Source organism: Phodopus roborovskii, unplaced genomic scaffold, assembly GCF_943737965.1.
Source record: "Phodopus roborovskii unplaced genomic scaffold, PHOROB, whole genome shotgun sequence".
NCBI lineage: Eukaryota > Metazoa > Chordata > Mammalia > Rodentia > Cricetidae > Phodopus > Phodopus roborovskii.
The window spans coordinates 437,450-450,972 of record NW_026126482.1 but is presented as its reverse complement, the minus strand read 5'-3'; the positions used below and the strand labels follow the sequence as shown (position 1 = coordinate 450,972).

Below are 13,523 nucleotides of genomic sequence, written 5' to 3'. Positions count from 1 at the left end.
CATAACAGCTTCCCACAGTCCACTGGCCTCTCTTAGGTTCGGGCACACAGCTTTGATTTCTCTGGTATCGACCTTGAGTCCAAGGGATGGGAGAAATGGCTTCTTATGAAGAAAAAAAAAACCATCAAAGAGCATGGTGTGCTTTGAAGTCAATAACCCTGAAACTGCTTCAGAGTAATAGGAAGACAAACTAATTTCATAGCATCAAAGAGAAATTCTAAATACTGGACATCATAGCTACTGCAACAGTGGGCACAGTTAAAGATTCAAGACAAGGCCATTAGGAAAGAAAATGACTAATGGAAAGAAGAAAAAAGAAGTTGATGGTAAAACAGCACCATTATATTTACTTCCCCATAGAAATTACTAGTAGAAACAGGTAGAACCAGGAATTTAATGGGATTGTATAGAGGCATAGGAAAAAAAAAAACAGAGACATAAAACACTTTATGGATGGGAAGTGGTTAATAGTCTCAAAAATTTAACATCTTACAAAATGGAAGCAATAATTATCAAAGAATGGGAGTAATCACATGTTAATAGTGTGACAAGGAAGTACAACCTGGTACATCCTAAAAAGGCCTACAATATTTCCATTCAGTCTAAACTTTGGTTCTTCTGTAGTTCTGTTTTCATATTCATCTTTTTAAACCCTTTAGTCTATTTTATATTTACTTTTATTCATTTATTTTCAAGACAGAGTCTCATGTAGCCCATGTTGACTTCAAGCTCACTATGTAGCTGAGAATGACATTGAACTTCTGATTTTCCTGCCTCCACTTGCCAAATGATGAGATTATAGGCAGGTGACACCATGTCTAGCTTATCTTGTACTGGAGAAAGTACACAGAAGCTATTGTATGTTAGGCAAGCACTCTACCAGACTAGGGGGAGAGGAGGGAGGGTAAACTATGGTCAGGATGCAAAAATAAGTAAATATTTTGATCTCCAAAATATACAAAGAACTCAAGAGCATAATCATCAAAACACCAAATGATCCAATTTAAAAACAAAAATTGAGTACAGATCTAAATAGAGAATTCTCAATAGAGGAGCAAATGAAATTGCTCAACATCCTTAACCAACAGGGAAATGCAAATCAAAATAACTCTGAGATACCATCTTGCTCATGTCAGAATGACTAAAATAAAAACACCAATGACAGTTTATGCTAGAGAGGATGTGGAGAAATGGGAACACTCCTCAATTGCTGGTGGTAATACAAACTTGTACAGACAGTTTTTGGAAATCAGTATGGCTGTTTCTCAGGAAAATGGGACTCAATCTACCTCACTATCCAGCAATTCCTCTCTTCAGCATACACCCGAAGGATGCACTTTCATACGACAAGGATGTCTGTTCAATTATGTTCTTAGCAGCATTATTTGTAATAGCTAGAACCTGAAAGCAACCTAGATGCCCCTCAACTGAAGAATGGATAAAGAAAATGTGATACATTTTCACAATGGAGTATTACTCAGTGGAAAAGATCAACGAAATCTTAAAATTCGTAGGCAAATGGATGGAACTAAAAGAAACCATCATGAGTGAGGTAACCCAGATACAGAAAGACAAACATGGTATGTACTCTGTCATAAGTGGATATTAGACATAGAGCAAAGGATAACCTGCCTACAATCCAAAACCCCAGAGAAGTTAGGAAACAAGGAGGAACCTAAGGGAGACATACCTGGACCCCTCCTAGAGAGGAAAGGGACAAGATCTTCTGAGTAAATTGGGAGCATGGGGGGAGAAGGGAAGAAGAGAGGAGAAAGAGGATGAAAGAAGGGGAGGGGGAGGAGGACATGAGGGATCAGAAAGATCGAGTTGAGGGAAGTATAAGGATTCAGGCATTATGCTGGCCTGCCCGTGTCACCTAGCAGTATGCACTCAGGCAGTACTCTGGTCAGCGCAGGGTTCCCTGAGTACTAGTCTACACGCAGATGTAAAGAATTTCCTTAAAAGACAGATCCCTAACCATGCTCAATATTCCTGGTCGCACATGTTTTCCTTTCCTCCCCCTCATTTTCTCCTACTTCTCTCTCCATTCACTGTCCTCCCCCACTTCACCTGAGCTCTGGGGGACTTGTCCCTTCCCAGTTCTGTGAGGGACTTTATATGAATCTCTTAGAATACACCTTGTATCCTAGTTCATCTGGTGATGTGAATTATAGGCTGGTGATCATTTGATCTAGGTCTAAAATCCATATATGAGTGAGTACATACTGTGTTCCTCTTTTTGTGACTGGGTTACCTCATTCAGGATGGTTTCTTCAAGTGCCATACACTTGCCTGCAAATTTCAAGATACCAAAGTATTCCATTGTGTAGATGTGCCACATCTTCATTAACCATTCTTCAATTGAGGGGCATCTAGGTTGCTTCCAGGTTCTTGCTATTACAAATAGTGCTGCTATGAACATAGTTGAACAAATGTCTTTTTTGCATGGATGTGAATCCTTTGGGTATATGCCTAAGAGGGGGATTGCCGGGTCCTGTGGTAAACTAATTCCCATTTTCCTGAGGAACCGCCATACTGATCTCCAAAATGGCTGTATGAGTTTGCACTCCCACCAGCAGTGGAGGAGTGTTCCACTTTCTCCACATCCTCTCCAACATAAGTCATCACTGGTGTTTCTAATTTTAGCCATTCTGGCAGGGGTAAGATGAGAGAGAGAGAGAGACAGAGACAGAGAGAGAGAACACAAAAGAGGGAGCCAATATTGGTTTGAAGATAAAATTGAACACAAAGAAAGGTCTAGAGAACTACAAGACTGCTCCCAACTAACAATCTGAGCTTTCGTGGAAAGGCTATCATAAATGCCCTTCCCGGAGAGTGAGATCAACAACTAACTTCTCCATGGAGCCCTCAACTAATGCCTGTTGAAAACAGGATCAAACACCCATACATAAACACTGAGTCGAACTAGAACCCAGATGCAGATGGAGAGGACAAGACCAGGCAGCAGAAACCCATACAGACAGCTTACCTGAACAAGGAGGAGCTAATGGCCTCTAGACTGATAGCTGGGAAGCCAGCATGGGACTGACTCAGGCCCCCCTGAATATGGGTCTCAGCCAGAAGGACTGAGCAGTCTAAGAGACCTCAGACAGTGGAGCCAGGATGTATCCCTGGTTCACAAAAGAACTTTGCGAACACATCCCCCATGGAGGGATAACTGCCTTAATCTAGAGACAGGAGAGAAGCCCTAGTCCCTACTTCACATGACCTGTCAGATCTACATGACCCCAACTGGATGGCACTCCCCTACATATGGAATTGGGGTGGGGGGATGGGAGGGGAGGGTGTTTAGAGTGCATGTGAGCGGGCAGAGAGGGTAAAAAAGGGAGGGAAGGAGGGAGAGAAGGTTGGGGGGAGGGAGTGAGGGAGGGAGGGAGGGAGAGGGAACTGGGATCAGCATGTAAAATAATATATTAAACTAAAAAAAAAAATGCTTTGACTCCAAAATTTAAGTTGAAGGACAAGTTACTGGGGAAAAGGATTTCTATTTTTGTTTCCATAGAAAATGAAAAGATGTGGATTCCTTCCAGACTAATGTGGTTTGATCACGCCAGACTGCCTGAAACAGAGTACAAGCTGATCCTACATTCAAAACAGCTGGACAAAACAGCCTTACAGACTACAGCTAGGATATCTGAATCTTCTTCGAATCCCCCAAGACAGCGCCCCTTACCAGCAGGAAGTAGTTTGGAAAGAACGACGCCCAAATTCCCAAATATTGTGTATAAATGTTTGTTTTCATTTAATTGGACTGTTATATAAAATTAAATAAAAAAAAAAGACAGATCCCTGCCAACTTATGCTTTATTTGCTCTTTGCTCTTTGCTCCTTGCTGTCTTTCTGGCTCTTCTCCTCACCTCTCTCTCTCTCTTCTCTTCTGTTCTCGGTGTCTCTGTGTCTCTTTTCTCTTTATCCTCATTCCCCTTAAATAAACTCACTTAAGTTCTGTCTGCCTGGTGTGTTATTTCCTCTGCCTCTGTCACCCTCGCCTGTTGTGGAACCTGTTATGCTTTCCTACAAGGTCCCTTATCTTGGGATCCCCACTTGGGACACCACCCTACCCTCTTTCTCCAACTTTATTCCTATAACCTATAACTTATAACTATAACAAAGGAACAACAACAGGAAAAACAGAGAAGGACAGCAGGAAATATATACCTTAATAGAGGGAGCCATTATGGGCTTAATGAGAAATCTGGCACCAGGGAAATGTCCAGGGATCACAAGGATGACTGATCCCAACTAAGAATCTAAGCAATAGTGGAGAGGCTGTCTTAAATGCCCTTCTTCTATAATGATATTGATGATTACCTTATATGCCATCCTAGAGCCTTTATCTAGTAGCTGATGGAAACAGAAACAGAGATTCAAAGCTAAGCACTGAGCCGAACTCCTGGAATCCATTGGTGGACAGGAAGGAGTGATGAGCAAAGAGGTCTAGACCATGCTGGGGAAACCCACAAAACAGCTGACCTGAGCAAATGGAAGCTCAGGCACCCCCAGATTGACAGCTGGGAAACCAGTATAGGACCAAACCAGGCCCCCTGAACATGGGTGTCATTGGGGGGCTTAGGTAATCTATGGGACCAGTGGAACCATTATTTTTCCCTAGTGCACAAATAGGCTTTGAGAGCCCATCCTCCCCTATGTAGGGATACTCTCTCAGCCTAGATACACTGCCCCCAAATGATGTGACAGACTTTGACGACCTCCCATAGGAGACCTTCTGAGGAGTGGATTGGGGTAGGATGGGAGTTCGTGGGAGAAATGGGAGGACAGAAAGGAGAAGGAACTGGGGATTGTTATGTAAAATAAGATTGTTTCTGACTTAAATAAAAAAATTTAAAAAACTACCAAAAATGAATTAAAGCACAGAGAAAGATTACTTACATTGGGTAAGAAATGGATGGGAGATTTTTTGCAAATCAATGCCTTCTTGAACAAAGGAAGGCTGGATATTTCACTGGGGAATTCTGTACATATTCATATAGGAAAGTACTTCAAGAGTAGGCACACTTCTGAGCATGCTCAGTTTACAGTCATATTCCAAGAAAAAAAGACAGCACTCACAACCCTAGGCATGCTTAGCTCGAGGTTATGTAACAAACATTTAAAAGTTAAAATAGGGGACAATAAAATTTGTGGATATGCTCAACTTGCATTGTAAAACTGATGAATAGAAGTCTGGAGAGATGGCTCATAACCAAAAAAATAACTGATGAACAGAAGACCTTTGGACTTGTTCAAATGTGTCATAAGATCATATACAGGGATACTTCTGGGTGTGCTTAGCTGGCCCATATAATGGTAGATGAGAATATCTCTTAATGTGCTAAACTTTTGCAGAAAAGGATAGTGGGACATAATACCTATGGGTAGGCTCAGATTTTTTTCCCCCTAAACTGTATCATTTTCAAACATGTTAAGATGCACAAGTACTTCACTAATGTCATCTGGCAATAGAAAAACCAAGTTATTAATGCCCATTTGCATATTTTAGATTTTGTTTCATCTTAACATTTTAAGACATGCTGATGATGTAAATAAATAGTGTATTGCATTTGGGATCATCAGATGACAACTGAACAATCAGTCATGTTGGTTTCACTGATTGATTTTTGTGCTTGCACACAGAAACAGCTGACCTGAACAAGGGAGAGCTCATGGACCCCAGACTGATAGCTGGGAAACCAGCATAGGACCAAACCAGACCTCCTGAACATGGTTGTCAGTTAGGAGGTCTGGGCAATCTATGGGATCTCTGTTAGTGGGTCAGTATTTATCTCTAGTATATGAATGAACTTTGGGAGCCCATTCCACATAGAGGGATAGTCTCTCAGCCTAGACACACTGGGGAGGGCCTAGGCCCTACTCCAAATGATGTGATAGACTTTGAAGATCCCCCATGGAAGGACTTACCCTCCATGGGGAGTAGAAAGGGGGTGGGATGGGGGTTGGTGCAGGGCAGGGGAGGAGGGGAGGGAAAAAGAACTGAGACTGACATGTAAAACAAGCTTGTTTCTAATTTAAATTTGAAAAAGGAAAAAAATCAATCCCAGCACTCAGGAGGCAGAGGCAGGTGGATCTCTGTGAGTTCGAGGCCAGCCTGGTCTACAGAGCTAGTTCCAGGACAGGCTCCAAAGCAATACAGAGAAACCCTGCCTCAAAAAACCATAAATAAATAAATAAGTGAAAAATAAAGAAGATGCCCCAGAAACATAAATTGCCATTAAGTGAAGATCAAGGGAAGCTACAGTGTGTTGTGGAGCTAAAGGCTTCACAGTGACACTGATAGAGAAAAGTAGAGTTAGTACTGTGATGTGATGTTGTAAGTGCTGTATGTAAGAAATTAGTCTCCAAACACCAGTGCTAAACACTATCCATGGAAGCCTCAAAAAGTCAGTGTCATCTGTTATTAGAATTCAATTGGCCTCATTGAAAGCCTACAATGTTACAAGTATTTTAATAAACTCTGCAAATCTAAAGATAAGTGAATTTTGGGTTAATTCTACCTCTAAATTTAGTAGTGTGTGTGTGTGTATTCATGTGGGTGGCTCCATGCATACTGTTCAACATCATGTGTCTTCCTTTTTTGCCCATCACCTTATTTACTGAGACAGATTCTCATGCCTGAACCTGTAGGTTGGCTAGACTGTGGTCAGTGTGCTCCAGAGATCCCTGTGTGTGTTTCCTGTTTCTAGTACTATGTTCACAGACATGCACTCTCACACCTGGCTTTTGAAGTGATACTATGACTCTGAACTCTAGCCCAAATTGTTGTATAGCAAACACTGCCTATTGAGCTGTCTCCTCAACCTTTCTAAATTCAACTATGAGAAAACACAGACTATGTTGTCATAAGGAGTCGATAACAGAAGTATTTTCATAAAACCCAGTTTTAATCATACAATTATTAAAAAGGCTAAAGGAAGTAAATTTTAACTGACACATTTTACAGCATTTCATGTAGATGTTTACTTCATATGAGGAATAAATATCACTTACTATATGAACACCCATATATTTCTATCCTCATCCCAATCCTGCCCTTGGGATTCCAGGCTAAGGGAAGGAAGCGCAGGAACCTGGTGTGGAAGGAAGGCTGGAGTCTGTAATGTACCACACTGTCTGCATTTGTGTTTCCTGAAAATCCCTGGAAGAAAACAGAGGAAGGGTCAATGTATCTGCAAGATATCAGCTTCAGATTGCCACTGCTCATATCAACGGTGGCATGTGTTAATTCTGTCTATATGCAAAAGGCTGCTTTCTTTCAAATAACTCTGCAGATGTTTAACAGCAGGGCAACCTTGCCTTGGTCAGTCAATTAGCGACTATTGTCTAAATAATCTTTTTGTACAAGTTATTTTTCATATCAGCACCATTAAAATGTTTATGAACATGATGGCCATCATCAGGCTTGCTCTTCTAAAGCTTTTATTTTACATATCCCTCCCCTACCATCTACAAGCAGTAAAGCTATTCTTATAAAACTACATCATTGGCGTAATGAATCACCATAGTAATTAATGCCCAAGAATCTGCACCAAGAATGTTAGAATCTGGCATTAGAGAGCTAGAAAAGACCTACGGCATTATTTTAGTCCCACTTCCTTTGTTATAGATGATATACTACTGTCTATGGGAGGAAAAATATTGTGTGGAGGCAGGGTAGTTATCATATAGGTCAGGTAGGATAAGACAACATCTGGGGTTTTATTATAATCATAACATCCTGAGTAAAAGACATTGTACTCCAGCACTGTTTCTTCAAACTTGATGGCTTTTTCTGTTGTTCTCTACTGCAAAAGATGCTTCTAATCCAGAAACATCACTTAGTAAACTCTAAATATAAGGGTTGGGATGAATATTAATAGGGATATTTATAAATGACTAAACCTGCCTGTTCAGGAAAGTGGCTGCTGTGGTATAGGCAGAGACTGGTAATGTTCAGTATTGTAGTTTGAATAGTAAAGGTCTCCTAAAGACCCATGAGTTTGAACACTTTGTCTCCAACTAGTGGTACTGTTTGGAAAAGTTACTGGACCTTTAGGAGGTAAATTTCTTGCCGGAGGAGGTGGGTGACTAGAGGTTTTATGTCCTACTTCCTGTTCCTTATACCTTTTGAATGTGGATAGAGAATTACCATGTGGCCTTCTGCTCCTGATTCCATGCTTTCCCTACATGCTGCCATGGCTCTTCTTGCTTCAGTTATCTCTCTCTAACTACTCATAATGGAATGAACCCCTGAAAATGCAAGACAGGATAAGTCTTTTCTTCCTTAAACATTTCCCCCAAGTATTTGGTCAAAAGTGACTAATCCCTCTGGTAATTACTGTTGGTTCATCCATGGGGTGGGCTCTGAATCCCACCACTTACATCCAGCTAAACCAGGGACATCAGCTGTTGTGGGCATTTTGTCTCCAACATTAGAATTCAAACAGCTAAAATAAATTTTTTTCAGTAGCTGATCAGTTTTTAAAACTGTTTGTACATATAGCATACACATAAAATTTTTCCAAGGAAGCATACAGAAACAGAGTTTTTAAATTGTTTTTATATAGAAAAATATTTTTCTCTCATTTATTTTAAAACAAAACAGGAAAATATACTTCTGATTGATATGATTATAGCACTGTATAGCAAAGGGATTTATTTACTTATTTTTTAATAGAACTAAAATATATTGATTAGTATTTGTGATGATTGACTTTGTTAACTTGACATAATTTAAAAACACCTGGGAAGGTGGGTCTCAATGTAGAACTGTCTAGATCAAGTTGGCCTGTGGACAAGTCTGTAAGGGACTATCTACATCAGGTTGATCCATGGGGGCATGTCTGTAAGTGATTGTCTACATCCGGTTGGCATGTGGCCATGCCTGTAAGTGACTCTACATCAGGTTGACCTGTGGGTGTGCCTGAAAGTGATTGTCTGGATCAGGTTGGCCTATTTGTATGCCTGTAAGAAGTGGAAATGCCCACCTTGAATGCAGGGTTGGGTCCTGGACTGAATAAGAAGGATAGAGTAAATTGAGATATGCATGCATGCGTTAATCTGTGCTCTTTGGTTTTGATTATGGATGTAATGTGACTGGCTGTTTAAAGTTTTTGCAGCCTTAACTTCCCCCCATGATGATGGCTTGTAACCTGAAATTGTGAGCCAAATAAACCCTTTCTCCCTTAAGTTGCTTTTGTCAGGGAATTAAAAGATATCACATGAAGGGAAAACAAGACTAAGGCAATATTTAAGGAACTTTAAACAGACATTAACTGTAAGAAGTACTGTTTTTTCCTTCCGCCGCCCAGTCTGGTCCCGCTGCCACGCCAGCCCCAATTAACACACAGAGACTCTGTATTAGATACAATTTTGTTGGCCAGGTACTAGTTTCTTATCAGCTAGCTCTTTCTTAAGTGTTAACCCATTTGTTTGTATTTCCACGTGGTCTTACTGAGAGCGGAGGAATGGCAGTTCTGTTCTCTCCAGGCTCTCCATCCTGACCCCTTTTACTACTTCCTATTTCCTCCTTGTCTCTTAGTCCCTCCTATCTAGCTTTCCTATTGGCCAACAGTGCTTTATTCATTAACCAGTATGAGAAACGTATACAGAATGACATCTCCCATCAATTAACTAATATAAATAGAGAATATAAACTATTGTTTAGAATTCAGATTTGAATACAAAATCAGACATTTACTGTATATGATTAAAATGCATTCAAAGAAATAAGATGTAGTTCAATTTATAGAACTTGTCTAGCATGAACACAGGCTAGATTTTATCCCAGAAACACAAGATAAATAAATAGAATATGCATACACATATATTTAAATGCTTGAGTGTATCTATGTAAAATATAAAGTTTCATTTCATATAATCATTAATTCATTTGAGTTTTGAAGGCCTACAATTCAGTTTAATTGAATGAAATTTTTATTTAATTCTGAATAACAAAAGAACTGCTGGAGGTCTCACCATTCCCAATTTCAAGTTGTACTACAAAGCTATAGTAATAAAAATGGCATGCTATTGGCATAAAAACAGATGTGTTGATTAATGAAATTAAATTAAAGATCTTGACATAAATCCATACACCTATGGGCACGTGATTTTTTAAAAAGAAGATAGAAATATACACTGAACAAAAAATAACCCAAAACAGCAACTTCAATAAATGGTACTGATCAAATTGCATGTAAAAGAATGCAAATAGATCCATACTTACTATTCCCCACAAAATGTAAGTCCAAATGGTTCAAAGATCTCAACTTAAAACCAGATACAGTGAATCTGATAGAGGAGAGAGTGGGGGAATATCCTGAATTCATTGGTACAGAAGACCAATGAACAGAACTTACTGAACAGAACACCAATAATTCAGACACTAAGATCAACAATAAATGAAACCTCATTATACTGAAATGCTTCTATTAGGCAAAGGACACTGTCATTCATACAAAGTATCTGTCTATAGAATGTGAAAAGACTTTTATCAACTCCATATCTGATAGAGGACTAATATCCAAAATTTATAAAGAAATGAAGAAGCCATGTATCAAAAAAAAAAAACAAATAATCTAATTAAAATATGGCATACAGATCTAAACAGAGAATTCCCATAGAGGAAACTCAAATGGTTTAGAAACTCTTAAAGAAATGTTCAACATTCTTAGCCATCAGGGAAATGTAAATCAAAACTACTTTGAGAATCCACCTTAACACCTGTCAGAATGACAAGGATGTGGAATAATGGGAACCCTCTTGATTATGGAAATCAATATGGCAGTTCTTCAGGAAGTTGGGAATTTATCTACCTCAATATTCAACTATATCACTCTTGGGCATATACCCAAAGGATATTCCATCCTACTACAAGGACACTTGCCCTAAGTATATTCATTGATGCTCTATTCATAATAGCCAGGAACTGGAGAAAAAAACTAGATGTCCCTCAATAGAAGAATGAATAAAGAAAATGTGGTACATTTACCCAATGGAGCATTACTTAGCTGTTAAAAAAAAATCATGAAATTTTCAGGCACATGGATGAAACTAGAAAAAAAAATCATCCTGAGTGAGTAACTCAGACCCATGAAGATAAATCTGGTATGTATTTGCTTATATGTGGATATTAGACATTTAGTGAATAATAAATGAGGTACAATGTGAAGACCCAAATAGTTAGGATATAGAGAAAGGGTCTAGGGAGGACACATAAATCTCTTATGGAGGGGTAAATAGAATAGATTTTATGGGTAGACTGGGAGTGGGGCTGTGGGAACAGGAGGATTAGTGCAGGGGTGGGGTTGAGGAAGGGAATGTGGGGAGAAATAACTGGAATGGAGGAACATTTGAGGAATGGTATGAAAACTTGGTGCAGTGAAAATATATGAAGGCAATTCTAATGAAGTCTCTGAATAATGAGGGAGAAAAACTCCTAATTGGCCATTTCTTGCCACCAAGTGAAGCTTCCAGTAAAGGGTCTGGGTTACATTCAATTAGTTGGCTAGTATGGTCATATGGAAATCCCTAAACAATCAAGGTTATTGCCGAGAGCATAGGTTTCTCTCCACAAACTGACAGCAAGACCCCGTTGCTGAAGACAACACCCACACAACATATTGCACATAGAGAGGTTGATCTGATCAATACATGAAGCTTTCACACTTACATTCTAGTGCCCTGGGTATGGAAGGTACTTTGCAGGCTACCAAAAGAGAAATGTAAACACCAACCCAGCCACAAAACCTTTGATCTACAATCAGTTCTGCCTGCAAATTGTGTTAGGGCAATGATGGCACAAAGCTGCGTAAGTGACCAACAAATATCAGATTTGACTTAAAACTCACTCCATGAAATGGAGCTCAAACCCAGCACTGCTTGGGTTATCAAGATCTAACTAAAGACTAGATAGCCCAGAGACCTGTTCTAACCAAATACTACTATTCTTAAAAGAAAAGTAACACTAAGATGACTCCTAATGACATTCTGCTATACTCATAGATCAGTGGCTTATTCAGCCAGCATTAGAGAAGTCTTCTCCTGAAGCAGATGGGAACAAGTACAGAGATCAAGAGCCAGACATTATGCAGAGAGAGAGAGAGAGAGAGAGAGAGAGAGAGAGAGAGAGAGAGAGAGTCAGAAAACCATTACATCCCTTTTTTCAGAGCTCAGGGAAACTGTGGAAGAGGTTGTCCAAAGAATGCAAGAGCCAGAGGGCATGGAGGACAGCAGGATAACAAGGCCTTCTGAATCAAATGAGCAAAGGTCATATGAACTCACAAGGACTGAAGCAGCCATTACAGGGCCCACATGGGTCTGCACCAGGTTTTCTCTGTGTATATTACAGCTTTTACTTTGGTAGTTTTTGGGGACTCCTGAGTGTGTGAATTAGTTGGTCTCTGATTCCTGTGCCTGCTCTTGGGACTATTTTTCCCTTGTTGATTTTCCTTGTCCAATTTTGATGTGATGGTTTTTGTTTTAGCTTATTACATTTTATTTAATTAAAAAAAAGCAGTGCATGGTGGCATACATTTGCACTCCAGAGCTGGGAAGACAGAGACAGTTGAATTCCTGGAGGTCATTAGCCAGTGAGCCTAGCTTACCTGGTAAGTTCCATATGAAGTAAGAGTCTGTCTTATAAAACAAGGTGGGCGACTTCTGTAGAACAACACCTGAAGGTGAACTCTGGCCCCCACATGCACACAAGTTCACATACAGTCCCCTCCCCAGCACACACACACACACACACACACACACACACACACACACACACACACACCACCACCACCACCACCATCCAGCTCTATCAATGACACAGTGACCCAATCTCAAGCCGTATTTTAACTGGTGACCTTTTTTTTTTTTAAATGGTAGTTGGCTTTATTCATAAATAACTGACTAGGATGGAATTATTATTCATTGGTCCATCACAAGTGTCTCAAATATTTGACTTCAGTTTGATTATATTGCAACTTATATGGGGATATTGTATGTCCTTGAGAGGTTGAAAATTTTAGTAAGTTAAATTTCCTTTTTTACAAGCATGTGAAATGTCAGCAGCTAAGAATAAATTGCCCACATACTAAATTAGTATGAAGCCCCAAGGTGAGGAAAATTACTTTGCTTTTTCCTGTAAATGCCTAGAGAGTATAGGAAATGAATCTTTAAATCCTTTGGGATTCTTAGCACAGATGCTAAAAACTGTCACAGGCAAAGACAAAGAGAACCCTTGATATTTCATTTAAAGTAACATAAAGAAAACTGAGCATAACTTTGAAGCCAGTTTCTGCAAGGCTGAACACTACAGCTGCCACAAGAATCCCTAGCATATTTACTTCTGTAAGATATACATCTGTCTACAAACAGTTCTTCCTTCCCTGTTAAATTATCCTTTGTTTTTTACAGGTAATATGAACATATTGTCCTTTCTTTATCATGTTGATTTCCCTATTTTTTTTAAATTATAGATATTTTTACTTTAGTTAAAGACAAAGAATATTGGC

At 39.5% G+C, this 13,523-nt stretch overlaps 1 protein-coding gene across 1 annotated transcript in view; it reads right to left on the bottom strand.

Annotated features, from left to right (window-relative positions):
• Positions 1-13,523, bottom strand: part of LOC127229121 (contactin-associated protein-like 3) — a 115,146-nt gene that overhangs the window by 67,142 nt on the left and 34,481 nt on the right. The window contains exon 3 of the mRNA XM_051194120.1: positions 7,027-7,174. Within this exon, the coding sequence (XP_051050077.1) occupies positions 7,027-7,174 (148 nt within the window). The remainder of the gene's footprint in view (positions 1-7,026; positions 7,175-13,523) is intronic.